Raw genomic sequence first — 15,681 nt, 5'->3', positions numbered from 1 at the left:
CATGTAATAAACATGAGATAAGTGGCTAAACGGAGACCACCTCTGAAAACAGATGTCAGTAATGGAGAGAAACAAAAAAAAAAACAACTCAAGAAACCAGAAATTGGGGAATATCTCTTACTTCACATGGTGCTCTTGGGTTCTTTAGCAGTATAGGGCAGCTTTTAAGATTGGCTGTGGGTCTTTCTGGCTTTTTGTAATTTACCCCGCCATCTTGTCTGCTGCCTGTCAGTATTATTGCTACTTTGCCCTGATGCCTTTCCCCATAATCACAGTGCCTTCAGAAAGCATTCAGACCTCTTTGCTTCTTACTCCTTGTGATATGCTGCACTTGATCTTTTCTGCAGATCCTCTAAAGGTTTGTCAGGTTGGATGGAGACCACCAGTAGACCACTATTTTCAGGTCTTTTTTGAGATGTTTGGTTGGGTTCATGTCCAGGCTGTGGCTGGGCCTCTCAAGGACATTCCCAAATTGCTCCGTCCATAAGCCACCCCTGTGTTGTCTTTTCTTTTGAGAACTTTTAGCCCAATCTGAGGTCCTGAGCTCTCTGAGATTTTGAGCAGTAGGTGGTTGTGAGGCTCTCACTTTACTCAGCCTTTAAATCTCTATGGCTGTGTTTTGTCAGAGGGTATCGGACTGACACACCTGGCACCAGCATCCCATTGCTTAATATTATTGTGACATGAATGTTGTGTGGATTTGCTTGTTCCACTAGTCATTGACAAAAGAGAGACAGACGTGATTAGTTAACGAAGTTCATGTTAATTAATAAGCTGCATGAAGAGGTCTGCACACATAATTTGGGGCTGGCCCCGCCACAATTTTTTATGGCAAAAACACCACTGGCCGCAGTTTTTAGGGTCAACAGCTAACATCCGGCCTTGCTCATTGTCTTCCTGCTCTTTTGTTTTGCCTGTGTGTTTTTGTTGGTCTTTTGGCCATTTTTCTTTTAATTTCTTGCCTTTTGACTTTTGCTCTTGTATTTTAACATGGATTTCTTAGATGTTTAATTTGGTGGTTCTTAATTTGAATTAGGCTTTGGTTTTTTTTTGTTCTGTTTTTATATTTTTATTTGTCTTTCAATTTTTTTTCTTATTTGTGTAGTTTCTTCTAATTCACTTCTTTAGGAGTTTTTGAGTTTTGTTTTATAGTCTTTGAATTAGATTTTTTTTTATGATCTTTGACATAATGTGTCTTTTCAGTGTAGGCCAGGGTTTTTTTTTCCTCCTCTCCTTTTCTGGGGTCAGTCTTAGCCACAGCTAATTCTGACATGCATTTCAACCACTTTGAAATCAATGAGGCCTCTCTTTAAATTAGCTGTTTAACAACCATTCATCCACAGCGCTCCTGGTCAATGAAAACACAGGTAGCAGTGTCTCTGTTTGAAGACAGTTGCATCATGTCAGTCTCGACAGCGTGAGCTGAATGGTTATTAGACAAGTGATTTGAAACAGCAGCTCACGCTGCGCTTCAGAAAAGCATGGAAGTAAATAAGATCATTGAGGCTCTGATCACCATCAGTGTAGCCTGCAGTCTACACAAGTCTCCGGTGTGCTTGGAGCTGATAATGTGCTAAATCATTACATCATATTTCTGTCCACACACACAGAGATTATCAAAGAGCTTTTGTTTTGATCCAATAAGCAGGTTTTTTGCCGTATCCAATACAAAGATTCAGTTTCTTGTGTTCCTTTTGGATTATCACAATGGAAATCCCCAGAGATGGCTCCCAGGTTTCTTCTCAGAAGTGGTCAAGTGCTCGATTTAATGTGAAAATGTGTCCTGTGTTGATTAAACGCAGAGGCGGCTGTGTGTCAGCAGCATTTGTCAGCTTACAGTAAGCACACATGTAGCATGAAGTACACCTGCAAAGACATACAGTATGCTCTGCTGCTTTTTATCCTTTATAGCTCATAAAGTTTGATTTGTGACAAAATTGTCCACCTTAATAATAGACTAGCAAACTTGTCAACCTTTTAAATATAAATGTCTGGCATTTTATCACTCTGTGTAACAGCCTTGGCTCCTCATCAAGCTGACCCCTGTTTAGAAGTGAAGAATGTGTCTCCTCTTCACCGCCAAGGTCTATAAATAGCAGGATGCTGGCACATGGCTTGGCATGGCTGCCTCCCCATTTCAAAGTCCTGGGGTCACACCTCGGCCCAGAATCCACATTTGTAAAGCCTGCTCATCCTGCCCATCTACGCGTTCTTTTTATGGCACTCTGGTTTCCCTCTCACATCCCAGGGGTGTGCATGCTGGGTTATCTGGGGACATTAAATGGGTCAGGGGTGGGTTTATGAGTGACTGTATCCTGTCCAGGTTGGCTCCTGCCTGTGTAGCTGGTTTTGATTATGACCCTAAATTGTAAATAACAGTCTTTGAAAATTAACAGATGGATGTATCGAAGAATTGTCTGCATCTTAACATCAGCAAAACCAATGAACTTGTTACTGACTTTCTGGTCACTATTCAAGGAGTGGATAGATAGGTGGTCCACTCTTACAAATGCTTGGGGGTCCACATTAATGACAGGTAAGGTTGATCTCAGAACCCAGAGGAACTAAATAAGAAAGAGCAGAGAAGACTCAATTTCATAGGAGAAGGCGTTCGTTCCTTTAATATGGGAAGTGACATTGTTCACTTCTTCTTTCACTTTGTGATGGTCAGTGTGATTCCTACACTGTGGTGTGCAGGGCTGGTAATGTCACTTCAAGTGAGGCCCACCGAATCAACAAGCTAACTAAAAGGGCAGGCTCAGTTACAGAATGCACTCTGAAGAGAGAGAGAGTTGAAACAAAACTGAGTGTCATTATGAACAATGCTGCACATCCTCTCTGTCACACACCGACACTGAGGACTTTCTGGCAATGAATCATTCAGCAGAAGGGTGTCAAGAAATATGACCAACAACGATATGCCTGTATAGCACCCTACTTGGACTGTGACAGCCAAGTCAGAATTTTTCTTTCTTTTAAATTTTTCTTGCTTTATAATCATTGTGGTGCGTGTTCACATCATAGTGTGTATGAAAATGTATTTATTAATTTACTTACTTATCTACCTATTTATGTATTTAAAGAGCTTCTGTAAAAAGTCAAATTTTATCCTATCAATCTATCTGTCTGTCTGATATGTAATTTAAACACAATTGTGACCTGGGCATTTTTACTGAAAATTATTCCAGCTACTCAAAAAAGTATGAGTTATTTAGCAAAAAGTATTACATTATTTCACAAAGATATTGCCTGCTCCTGCTGTTATCATCGTGCACATGCATGCTTGAATGAATGAATTTCAATGATTTTAGCACAAGGTTGCATCATAACAGAATGTGTGAGACGTGAAGGGTCAGAATACTTTCTGAATGCACTGCACTTAAGTGCTGTAATTGTGCAGCTCAGAACCACTGAGTGTTTCTTGTCTTTCTTTCTCTGTTCAGGTTTGCCGATTCTATCCGAGGTGTCCTGAAGCTTATTTTGCTTCTAATGTTCGCTGGAGCCACTCTGGCATCTGCATGGTTTAGTCTCACCTGCCTGTCGAATGTCACACACCTGCCTTTAACTACAGGTAAGTAGCAGCACTCATGTCAAATGCTTCTGTGACAGTGCAGATTGAGGCTTCTGACAAAAGAGATCTCAGTGCTAAAAAAGAAGGGAAGCTATTCAAACCTGCACGTCCTAAAGCGTAACCATAAACCAAACACCTCAGAACGACAAATGGCCTGCACCATTCTGGGTGCTTTCATGACGCGTCTTTAATGATTCTGCAGTGCTGCACCGTGCTTTTAGTAGTCATTCACTTCGATGGGTTTTGCTTTAACTAATAAAAGAAGTATTTCATTGCCTTTATCATATATGACACTTTTCAGGCAGATTTATTTAATGTGAGCATTGAAAAGATTATCTTTCACTTAAAAATTATACAAAGAGGACAATTATGATGTTACATTAGAGACTGAATGTATGAAAAGCAGTTGTTCCCTGTACATCTGAGGATCTTTTTGCTCATTTTGTGTTGCCATGTAGATGTGCTGATGTCTTCATTTTCTAAGCGCACAGTGGAACAACTGCACACACACACACACACACACACACACACACCAGGGCCCACTAGTTCTTGCTGTCTCCCACTCTGTCTACTCTGACTGTTGTCGTAGCGCTTCTTTTGCAGTTTTTTAGTGTTACAATTTTTCTCAGGAATGTTTTCTACATTTTCAATATGAAGATTGAAAATATTTGATTACTTTTGTTATGAATTATTGTTTTGGCGTATTAGAAACTGTTTATCTTTTTAGAAATTTCTGCAATTAAACTAAATGCTGATCCTCTTCAGATTCTTTTTGCAATTTTGGTACAATATACATTTATTATGTATTTATTGACTGATTGATTGATTGTGTTATCTCCCCTGTGAGTCTGTTTGTTTTTTATGTTTCTGCTGCTATATGCTGCTAAATATCCCCTTGGGATTAATAGAGTTTATCTAATCTAATCACAAAATGTGTCTAAAACCTCATCATTTTATGAGATATCTTAATATCACACTTTGCACTTCCATGTACCCATGGCCTAGTTAAACTGCGACAGCTGACTATTGGCGCATGCCACGTCTTTTGTGCAGAACCAGGGCACTCATTTCTTCCTTCAGCTCCTTACAGTGAAGATGTCTCCCTCTGAGTGGAGGCTTTCAGCTTTAAATCCGCGCTGCACTTATCCAGAAGCTGTGCGTTGTGAATGCTGGAACACTTGCCTTGTTTTTCAAAGTTGAGAATAAGAATGGTGACTGTGTTCTTCCTGTGCTTACATGAGTTTGTCTCTGTGCCCCCCAGTTTTGGTCTCACATTCTAAAGACACGCGCGTTCGTTTAAACATCAGTTCTTAACTGGCCCTGGTGATGGACTGGCGGCCTGTCATGTATCTGTGAGTCTGAAAGGGTTATATTATGGGAAAAAATGGACTAATTGTAAATTAGGGGTGGCATTCACACCCAGTGAGCTCCATCTGTGAGTGCTAACTATTTTGCTACTCATCAACTTATTTCCCTCTTTTATATCTTTACACAATCCTGAGTCTACACAAATGCCTTTGGGACGTTGAGCTAATTTATCTTTTCTGTGGAGTTTTTGTTTTCCTCTCTTCTGTTGTCAACTGGCCCAAGTTCAGCAATGCATTAATGAACAGTTGTTATTATTGCCAGGCTTCATTTATGTTTCAAGCTGTTTTGTTTTCCTGTCAGTTTAAACAGATTGGGGCCTTTATGTTTGTGATTGTGTAATTAGTAATTTGTATGTTATAATTGCATTTTACTTATGAACTTGTTATACAGCGCTCTGCGTCTGCATGCCGTGAAGGGCGCCAGACAAAAGTAAACTGAATTGAATTGAATAATTAGGTCTAATTGTTAATTTGTGTTTGGATTAGAAATAAAAGAAAATCAGAAGCTCAGAGTCTTCTCAAGCAAATGCGTAAAAATGATGAGCATGGAGGATGTGCATCTTCCAGTTCAGTTCAGCTTGTTCTTACCAAGCACTCTCCAAGTTGAAACACATTGAAAATGCATATGTGGCTTTATAAATACAAAAGAGTATGAGAAACGCACATAACCAGGCAGCGTGTCTAAAAATGAAAAAGAGCACATCGCCGGGAACAGAGCTGGAGTCTCCTGATATGACTGTGTTCATGTCGACACTCTCAACGCTGAATGTGATGAAGGCCTATTTGTTTTCTGCTGCTGCTGGGCTGTGCTTTCACTTTTAATTAAAAAGTGTCATTTGAGAAACTTGTTGCCTTTAAAACATGCAGGGATGCAGGTAATGACTCCGTTAAATGACATTGCACTCTCTATGAATGTTTTCTGGGTTACACATTATACCTTTTGTTGTTCTAATGATCCTGACCTGTTTAAGTATTTAATATTAATAATGCAAGGGGTTAGGGGACCACTCAGCACTTTGTTTAATGTGCACAGAAATAAAAAGAAGAACGCTAGAAAGAAAAGTTATCTTGGACACAGGCCTGGGATTTGATTTGCTCTCTGTAGTGGAGCTTCACCCACCTCTTCTTATTCCAGAAATGAACAGCAGCTTCCGGCGATATTTTTCTTTAAAAACCTTTCAGGGCGGAAGAGGCAGGACCCCTGGGACGAACCTGGAGTTGTCATTAGTGGTCGTTGTGGAACTCATCTACCAGTCTAAGGATGAGAGAAGAGAGGCAGTTAGTGGCCGTGGTTCTCCTCTCGCTGGTGTCATTACGCTTACCCTGATAGCGCCATGTTGACGCTCCTGATGCGACACCAAACAGAGCCCAGTTGTTACCATTGAGGCTGTATTGTTTGATTTTTATTTTCATTAACCTTCTTAACACTTAACAAGTAGCAGTAAGGATCTTAGCCTCTGATGCTATAGTCACTTTAGGTACTGCAGTTTTCTTTTGGTCTCCTTTCACTTTCTAGTATCGTTTACATTCCTGCCTGAGAAATTAATATAGTGCCTTGCATTCAGACACTGCCCGCCATCTGGGTGTGCTGTACAAAGCTGGGTGTATAGGTGCCAGGAGAAAGTGACCTTCACTGACAGGAGACCCCTTAAATTCAAGAGAGAGGAAGTTAGTCGAGGGTCCTGTGGCTGAGGGCTGCTTTGGCTCTAACCTCCCCCAGAACTGTAGCAAAAGTCCCAGGTTTGTGGTGCTGTGGAGTTCTCAAATGCACGGCCGTGGTAACACGTTTCACAAATGTAAGATAATGCTGGTTTGGTACAATAAAGAGTCCGTGTTTAACCCTTAACAACTCGCACCATTACTCATCTCATAATTACTCACACAGTGTTAAAATGGCTATTTATATGCACGCTGTGAGGTTGTAATATAAAATATTGCAATCATTTTAAATTGTACATGTTTTTAATGTAATTTAATTCCATATTGCTGAATAGTATGACACAATCTGGGACTATCTGAAAATAAACCTGATCCACTGCTCCACTGCTCATTCGTCACCAGTCACACTTTCATCCACTGCAGGATTTGCACGTGTGTCACATTTCACTTCAGTTGTTGAATGTTTTTTGCAGACAAAGTAATTTCAAGAAGAACGTCTCATTGTTGTCATACATACTTACTGTAAATAGCTGCACGGTGTACCAAGTGCACCATATGGAACTTGCGACTGGGCATCCATTCATAAAACCAGCTGCGGGCACACTGGAGGGAAACCATTGCAACTCTGAACTTGTAGTGAATCTATCTGAAGAGAGATGGCGGGTGCTGCCGGCAGGTTCAAAATAAAAGGATGTTGGACAAAAATAACTGAGGTTGGTGTACAAAATACACCTGCGTGAGTAGTTAAGGGTTAAGTAGGACTTTCACTCCAACTGCTGGGATCAAAGCACTTTGTTGAAGTTTCTCCTGGCAGACTAGTAAAGTATAAGGCGGACAATTGGAAGCAAAAATGTGTTAAAGAAATAGACAAGCAAGCATAATAAGTAGAAATAAATATTATAGAAGACCTGTATTCATGAGCAGCTTATATGAGTGAAAGGCGTATTGAATATACAGAGACCCACTGGATATTGGTTGAACTTTATGGCTTGCCAGTGTGGCAGTCTCTGGGTGCTTATGGTGTCAGGCTGTGGACCTGGTCAGTTTGAACTTTTATCTTTTGTTCTTGGATCGTCAGTCTCTAAGGAGTAACTAATTTCTTGAACTCCGTGCGAGTTGGCCATTGATATGATATGACGTAGTTTCTGCAGTACCTGCACAATGTATGGCGTGAGACGTTGCGGCAGCGATCGGCGATTGGGGATTGTCTTAACTCCGTTGAAATTCTGTATTTCTTTAGCAGAATAATGCAGACGATATCCAGTTTAGATCTTTGCCAGTTTAGTGCCTTTTAGTTTTAGCTTAATGCTTCTGTTTGCTGAACCGCTGCCCCGCTGCGACTCTGCTAACTTGTAACAGTAACAGATCCGTCCATCTTTATACAGCGGCGACAGACAGGAATTGCTTTCTTTATTATTGATGAAATGGCCGCCAGACTCCTGATGTGTTAGCTGTCCTCATGTGTTATACAGTCTTGTACTGCAAATCTCACTCCTTAACTGTGCTTTCTTTTCTTTTCTCTCTTTGCAGCCACACTGTTCACGTCTTGTATTTTAGTGGGCATTTTCCTCAACAGCAGCGTGCCAATATTTTTTGAACTCTTCGTTGAAACAGTGTATCCTGTGCCAGAGGGCATCACCTGCGGCGTTGTCACTTTTTTAAGCAACCTCTTCATGGGCTTGTTGCTCTTCTTTTTAACATTTTATCACACAGGTAAGAAATATGTAAGCACTTTAGAATGATACTGTGAGTAGGAATTTACATGTCAGTAGCGTACAACTCCAGAATACCAAGAAACCCAAAAAAACATTGTGAGAAAGATAAATAAATAAGAACAACACAGAGAAGGCAGACAAAAACATGGCCTGGCTGGATCTTCAGCCTTTGGCTACCAGAGGCGTGTTGCTTGACCATTTGCCCACCTCCCCAGTGCCACTAAAGCACTGTATCCAACAGGGGGCACATGCTTTTGGAAATGTGCTCTTTTAGAATTGCAGTTCATGCTTGAATCTACACGCAGTATGTCCCAGGCCAGTAGCCACGGTGGGCACACTAAGACAAGGGAAATGAGATACAAAAAAAAAAAAAATAATAGGAGAGATTTAACTTGCTTTAAAATGCAGCGATCACACCTGCATATACTGGACATTATATAATAACGGCCAAAGAGAAGCCTTTGAACAAAACAGTTGTCTTGCAGTTCTCCAGAGGGGTCTTTGACAAGTTTACATTTAACCTCTGAGGAGTCGGAGGCATTTCTGGGTGGGATGTCTTCAGTCGGGCCATTTCAGCAGGCATCATCTCGGTGAGGCTGTGACAGGCTTTTGTACCCTCCTGACATTCCCTGCTTCTAAAAGCAGCCATTTGCATAGCCACCAGACTGTGCTATACGCAGATTAGCAATTCAGCATATACAGTGAGCCATTTGCATTTTCTTCTGACCAATGGAATATGTGGGTTAGGCCTGCTCTACTTTATCACCTTCTTTGACTGTGTATGCTTGACCAACATCGAGGCTTTAGCCTTCCTCTGTCACAGTGGAGCACTGCACCTGCTCCCACCAAGAAACATCTTTAAAGATCCTTTTTATGGCCCACAAATTGTTACAGGTGCTTGGAGGATTCTTCAGCTTTTAGCAAGTCGTGTTTATTTCCTGGACTGCAGCATATGGCTGACATGTGTGTGTGTGTGTGTGTGTGTGTGTGTGTGTGTGCTGTCTGCTAAACATTACTAAAGAACATTCAGAAAGTCTTCAGACCCCTTCATTTTGTTCACCTTTGTTACATTACAGTGTTGTTCTAAAATCATTCAAATTCATTTAACCCTCCAGAATGACAACATGAGAACAGGATTCTCGAAATCTGAGGGTGTAGGGGGTCCACAGTCTGTTAGAACAGACAGAGTAGGACACAGTCTGATTCCTAGAGGGCTGTGCTGAGCTGTCAAATCTCATGACCAAGTCTTTAGATCTCTCGATTTCAATCTGTCTGTCCACTCATCCCGTTATGGGACAGGCACCATCAACTGTGAATATATTAAGCAGTTACATCAAGGGGCCCGCCCCCTGAGGCTCCACCCGCAGGATACAAGGCATAAAATGCATTCAAATAGAATAAACATCAAAACTCAACAAAATCCATTAACAAGATATCCTTTGACACACAAATCTGAAAAACATAATCAGTAATATTTACTAAATTAAAGAAACAGACAAAAGAAAAGAAAAATATGAGCCAGGACAAAACGGTGACATGCATAACAGTTCAGAATGGGGCTGCTATATAATGTGAAATAAGTCATACAAACTTGCAAATTAAATCAAAATTAAAAATAAAGGAAAATAATGAATTATGTGGCTAAAGAAATCATAATGGAATACAAAGAAAGAAAAGGGAATGTAAAGGAAAAAAAGCTAAACTCCCATTATAAGGACATGTATTAAATATTATAAAAATAGATTGAAGGGTTCATTTTGATTTCCTAATGTGACATTTTTCACACATGCTGATTTTGAATCTGGCCGGCACGCAGCTCTGATCTTCTCCTCGTTTGTGTTCTTTGCTCAGCGGACTGCACTGATAGCCGAGTACTAAACCAAAGGTGGGGGGGGATTTGTAAGTTTTATGTTTTTTTTTTTTACTGTTCTGCTCACTTCTTTGTTATTTATCAATGTCCCTGGAAACAGATTGCCATCTTTTTCACTGATAACGTTAACGATGCGCAGGTTCAGGTCTTTCTGAGGCCTTCAGCAGCTGTAAGGGTGCACTGAGCTTTGGAGAAGATTGAAATGTCAGGAGCGCTGCTTGCTGAGCTCCGTGTCTGTTTTAAATTTGTGCTTTAATCGATGTCGGGGTGTATTATCCTCTGCCATTTCTCTCTCTCTTTCCCGTCAGCTCTCTCAAATGTGCATTTTTTGTGCCAAAAATATGTGAAACTCGATTAACAAAATAAGATCCTCTTGAGTTATGTTTGTCTTCACCCTAACCAAAAATGTTCCTTGAAAAGCATTATCAGTGCGGCAGCGGTGGCGGCAGCAGCTGCCATGATGAGTCAGGCTTGCATTTATTCACCTTTCAGCAGCTTGTCAAGACCTGTCAGCAGTTCCAAACGTTGTGCTTGTCACTGGTGACCTTGGTCCTTGGTCCTTGCCGGCTCCTCTCAGATTGGAGGTCCTCTGCTAATTCTCCTGCTGGAGGTTATTATGGCCATCCTGACACTGGCTCTTGAGTAAGCACCAAATAATTCCTTAGCATCCTGCAGCTCTTCTTTGGGCATGTGGGAACATTTCCTGGGAGGCGGATTTTTATAACTTTTTAACGTGATCCTCTGACCTTTTAAACTGTGAAAAATGACAGCTGGTGTCCTTTGGGGTCAGAGGGCAGCCTCAAGACAAACAGCCTCCAAAAGGAGCCTTAGATGCCGTGCTAAACTCTGTCTGTTTAACCCATGACATGTGTTTCCTACATCTTTAAGGGAAAAAAAATGGGATGTCTGTTTGACGCATTAAAAAAGTAGAATTGTGGGTTTCAAAATGTCATCTCTCTTTAAGTGTGTAACAAGTCATATTGAGCTTTTAACAAAATGTTAAGAACATTTCCACCCATTTTATCTGGTTGGTTCATACGAGGATGGAGAAAGCTGGTGCTTAGTACTGCTTCATCAGGCACAAGAAGCACCCAGTCCATCATGGAGCACACCCGCACAATAGCCACTTTACAGAAACCAGGTAAGCCAACACACAGCAACACAGCAAGCTCTATAAACAGCGGGGATCAGCCAGGACTTGAGGCATATCTCTCAGATCTAACTTCTGTGGCACCGTGCCACCTTTTTATCTGCCCTGTTTAGTTCTATTTTAGGGTCATGCAAGACCTTGGCCTGATCGTGGCACGAACCAACCATGGGTGGAGCACCAATGTGCAAATAATCCAGCATTTAAAATCCTACGTGTTACAGTAGCAGTGGCTTGTCAGGGTCACTCACCTGAGTCTTCATTCTTGAAGCATCCACTGGTGGCCAAACCCCAGGCACAACTACTCAGTCCATTCAGGGTGCAAATCATTCTTTTTTATTTAAAGGAAATATCTTTTAACAGATGATCTCTCTTCCAGATCGCACACAATGCACAATTTATTGTCTGTTACCTTCTTCCACTCATTCGAGGTGAGCTTTGTCTGCCTTCTCCTGAATTCTGACTCCCGGAGTGAGGTGAGGCAGCTCCCTTTATGCTGTTCCCGAATGCCATGCCATACATCTGATGCCACAGCAATGCACGGAGGAAGCACTTTTGGGTCAAGCAGAAACTCTTCAGAGTAGGAGTACCTGCTCTGTGCAGCTTCCTCTGGTGACACCCATGGCACACCATAGGGTTGCTAAATCAGACTACAGTTCCCAACTTGCCCTGTGGGTATACAAACGAGTGATCCAGCAGTGCCACCTAAGGAGTCAGTAGCTCTGATATTCAGTCTCCCCCTGCCCTTCCACTTTGTGGGTTTTCCAGGCCTGCCCGTCCAACAAGAGCGTAATTTAATGAGTGTTGGGATCAGAGAGCACATGAAGCTTAGAAAACCCCTGAATAATACAACTTAACGGGAGGTGCCCTCCAGCCTGGACCCAGGCACTCACTGAGGAATGTCCCTTCCTGTCCATCCAGCTTATTAATTTCAGGCCTGACAGTTTTCTTCGGTTCTTGTGGTGATTTTGGAGTTACATGGTGCAGTTGGGACCTTCTTGGGCTGAGTACTCGCTCTGCGCTCCTGTAATCCTGGCCTCAGCTCCTTGTACACCTCAGAGAAGAAGCTGCAGTCTGCTGGCAGGCTGTCAGGTCTCCTGCATGCAAGTCATACAACTCAAGCCTGCTGGGAAATAAATCACATTTACCCTTCAGAAAAGGTCAGAGGACCACCAGCTCATCTCCAACACATTCTCACCTGCCTGTGCTCCAAGAGGAGGCCTAGCAAAGCCATTCGCTGGCAAAGCCGCAAATGAGAGTTCACACCAAGACCTGAAGTGACATGCGACCTTCCACACGTTTCAGAAAGATCAGCAGGTTTTGTTTTGAATTTAAAGGTATGGAATGACTTGAAATCCCAGAAGTCCTTTTTTGCTGACCCTGAGCCATATAATGCGCAGTAACTGGACTGCTGTTTCTTTCTGACCTTGATGTGGGTTTCATGAATGAGATTGAGGCCATCTGTTGAAATACACGTTGAAAAAAAAAACCACAGTTAATGGTAGCAGTTAAGTTTCGGTGTAGCCATTTCAAAGAGGCCTCTTAGTTCATCTCCGCAGTGTGCCGTGGTCCAGAACCCCAGGAAAAAACACAGAGAGACGACAAGAGCCTGCCATGCTACCCAGCTGACCTCCAGGTTCAATTTCCACCAGGATTTTCCATAAAGCTGAGGGTAGCACGTTGAGTAGCACCTCGGGGACTTGACTTGGTGACGTGTTGGGTGCATTTTGGTCTCCTTGGCAGATTTCTTAGGCATTTTGACGTGGCAGAGCTGTCTGTGATGTCAGTTGCACTTAAACAGCAAGAGCGTCTTTCCATTTCTAAGGCCCACTTCATAACAGGCCAGGTATGTTCTGAAATGATAAGCTTTGGCCTTCTTGTACCTGTCACTTTTATTGTGTCTAACGTGAAAGGTAAAACTGCGTCAAGTCAGAGGAGTTTCCAGATGAATTATTAAAACTCGCTCCTCGGCCTCCTGCGTCTGCAGGTTGGATTTGTTGTTGTTGTTGTTTGTTTCTCTCACTTCATAATTATTGCGCCAGCCATCCATCCATTTTCAAGCCCACCTAATCCAATTCAGGGTCGGTTTTCAGAGTCGTATTAGGTGAATAAGCCCCCCTCAAGTCCACACATCCAATTCATCATTCAGTGTGTACGTCTGGAGCTCTTTAACATTCACCTCACGCGACAAAGTAAAACATAAAGCTGAGGTAACTGAAAGCCTCATTCATTACATGAAGTGAGTGTCGCCCGCTCTGGCAGGTGATCACGCGTTCTTCAAGTGTGCTGTGTCGACATCGCGGGTTCTCAAATGCCTCTTAATATTTCTGCATGCGTCTGTTAGAATTAATAATTAAAAAGATGCAAATGCACTTGTGTTCAGAACCTGGTGAGAGCTGAATGGCTTCATTCCTGGACTGATCATCAGGCGCTTCCCTTGTTGTGGTGCCCTCGTGTTTCCCCTCAGCCTTTAAATTTAGGATTTCTGTAGCATGGGTGCAGATTGATCAGTGTATTAGCACCTTCAGCCCGTGCAAGTGAAGCATGGACAGTTCATTGACGGTTCCTTTCTGATACTCCGTTTAAGTTGAGAGGAAAAAAAAAAACACCACGGCGCATACTTAAAAAGCTCGACCAGGCCTGTGGAGTCTAATTTGCAAGTTTCTTTCTTGTTCTCCTGACCCTTTTGTCCACGGCTTTCCCTAAGCTCTAATTCAACTTTGCCCTCTATGAATTATGGATCTCCCCAAACAGCACGGCAACTGAAACTTTTCATGTGATCGTCTAAACACAGCAATGCTTAGTATTCTGTGGCAAATGCCAAAGGCAGTCACGTCTGAATCTCCATTTAAATTGATGCGTTTCGAGCAAACACAAGGCAGAGACAAAGCACCAAGATAAACAGAACTCCATTAACCCGCTTTCATGCTTTTAAGTGCCGAATGGATTATTGAGTGCTGATTAATGGTCGAGATTTTGAACTATCATAATGTCAAGTTCTTCCCTTTTTTAGATACATTTTAATTATTTCGGCCTATGCAGCCTCCTTTTTTTTTTTTTTGTTTTGTTTGCCGGTGCTTTAAAATTAGACCCAAGTGTTGCGTAAGGCTTTCTGACAGACTGGCCACAGAACTGTGAATGACGAACCATACAAAGCTGCCGAAATGAGCTTCAGCTGAGAACATTGTGAAAAATTAAATATGAATGAACGGCTCAGCGAATCGCATTTTCTGCCATCGTTTGTCTCCCTTGAAGCCTTTGAGAATCGGCCTGTTTGAAAATAATTGAAATTGAATTACTGCTGCAGATAAGAATCGGATGTCTGAAGCTATTGAACTTAAGCCAGCCCGTTCCTGAAGGGACTAGAAGTTTCGTTTGTGTTGCGTCTCTTTAACGTGTCAGTGCAGGACACAGAGCCGCAGTCAAGGCCAGCCTTTCAAAACGCACACTTCACGTAAGGAAGGAAGCTTTCAGGCTTTTAACACGATGACATTTTGTGGTCTCACAGCCCCGATTAGTCGATCAGCCCGCTCTGATGCTTCAGGCAGGCCGAACTCGGCTCTCTAGCTCTACAAGAGACAGATGTTATCTCATTTGTGACTGCAGATGTTAATGGAAGATATAAAACCTGTTGAAGCTTCAGCAGCAGCGACTGTGCGGAGACCTCATCCGGCTACTCAAAATCCTCAGAGGCATTGATGAAGAAGGTCCAGCAGAATCCTTTCAGCTTAACGGTGAAGCTCGTACTCGAGGACACCAGTGATGTGCATTTGGGACTGAAGCCAGAATGGTCTTCTTTCACAAAGAGTTGTGGGAATCTTGTGAGGCATAGAGTTGAAGCAAAAACCCGGACAGTCTTTAAGAAGGATGTGGAGGAGATGTGGGACATCTTAGCTATTAGTTAAACAAACGGGCGTGATGGACTAAATGGTCTCCTCTTGTTTGTCTCGTGTTGTCAGAAGAAAATTAAAGCAGAGAGGAAAGTGACACATCTGTTACATGTCCATTCAGTTTCTCCTCCTGCCAGATTTTTGGGAGATACGAGAAACTGGATGAGCAATGAAAGACAAGCAGGGTTCTCCTGTCACACTGAAGGGCAAACTGCGCATGTTAAAGGCGTATTGCGTGGCTTCAAATGGCATTTCTGGCTAAATCTTTTATTTTGTACAATCGACTGAGGTGGCAGCTCAGCTCTGCGTCACAACTCCAAGAGTTCAGGGGTTAAAACTTGGACTTTGCAGGGTGTTGCCATGACACCCGGAATTCCCATCAGCCCCGTAGCACTTGAATACAGAATCAGAGTCATTATTTACCCAGCATGCCTGTAGTTGAAGAACAGTGCAGCAATACAA

General features: G+C 42.3%; 1 protein-coding gene across 1 annotated transcript in view; it reads left to right on the top strand.

Moving 5' to 3' along the window:
* slc49a4 (solute carrier family 49 member 4) overlaps positions 1-15,681 on the top strand; it is a 123,870-nt gene that overhangs the window by 100,733 nt on the left and 7,456 nt on the right. Inside the window, exons 7-8 of the mRNA XM_039755228.1 lie at positions 3,444-3,571; positions 8,128-8,310. Of these exons, the coding sequence (XP_039611162.1) occupies positions 3,444-3,571; positions 8,128-8,310 (311 nt within the window). The remainder of the gene's footprint in view (positions 1-3,443; positions 3,572-8,127; positions 8,311-15,681) is intronic.

This window comes from Polypterus senegalus, chromosome 6, assembly GCF_016835505.1.
Source record: "Polypterus senegalus isolate Bchr_013 chromosome 6, ASM1683550v1, whole genome shotgun sequence".
Taxonomy (NCBI): domain Eukaryota; kingdom Metazoa; phylum Chordata; class Cladistia; order Polypteriformes; family Polypteridae; genus Polypterus; species Polypterus senegalus.
This window is presented reverse-complemented; position numbering and strand designations above follow the sequence as displayed.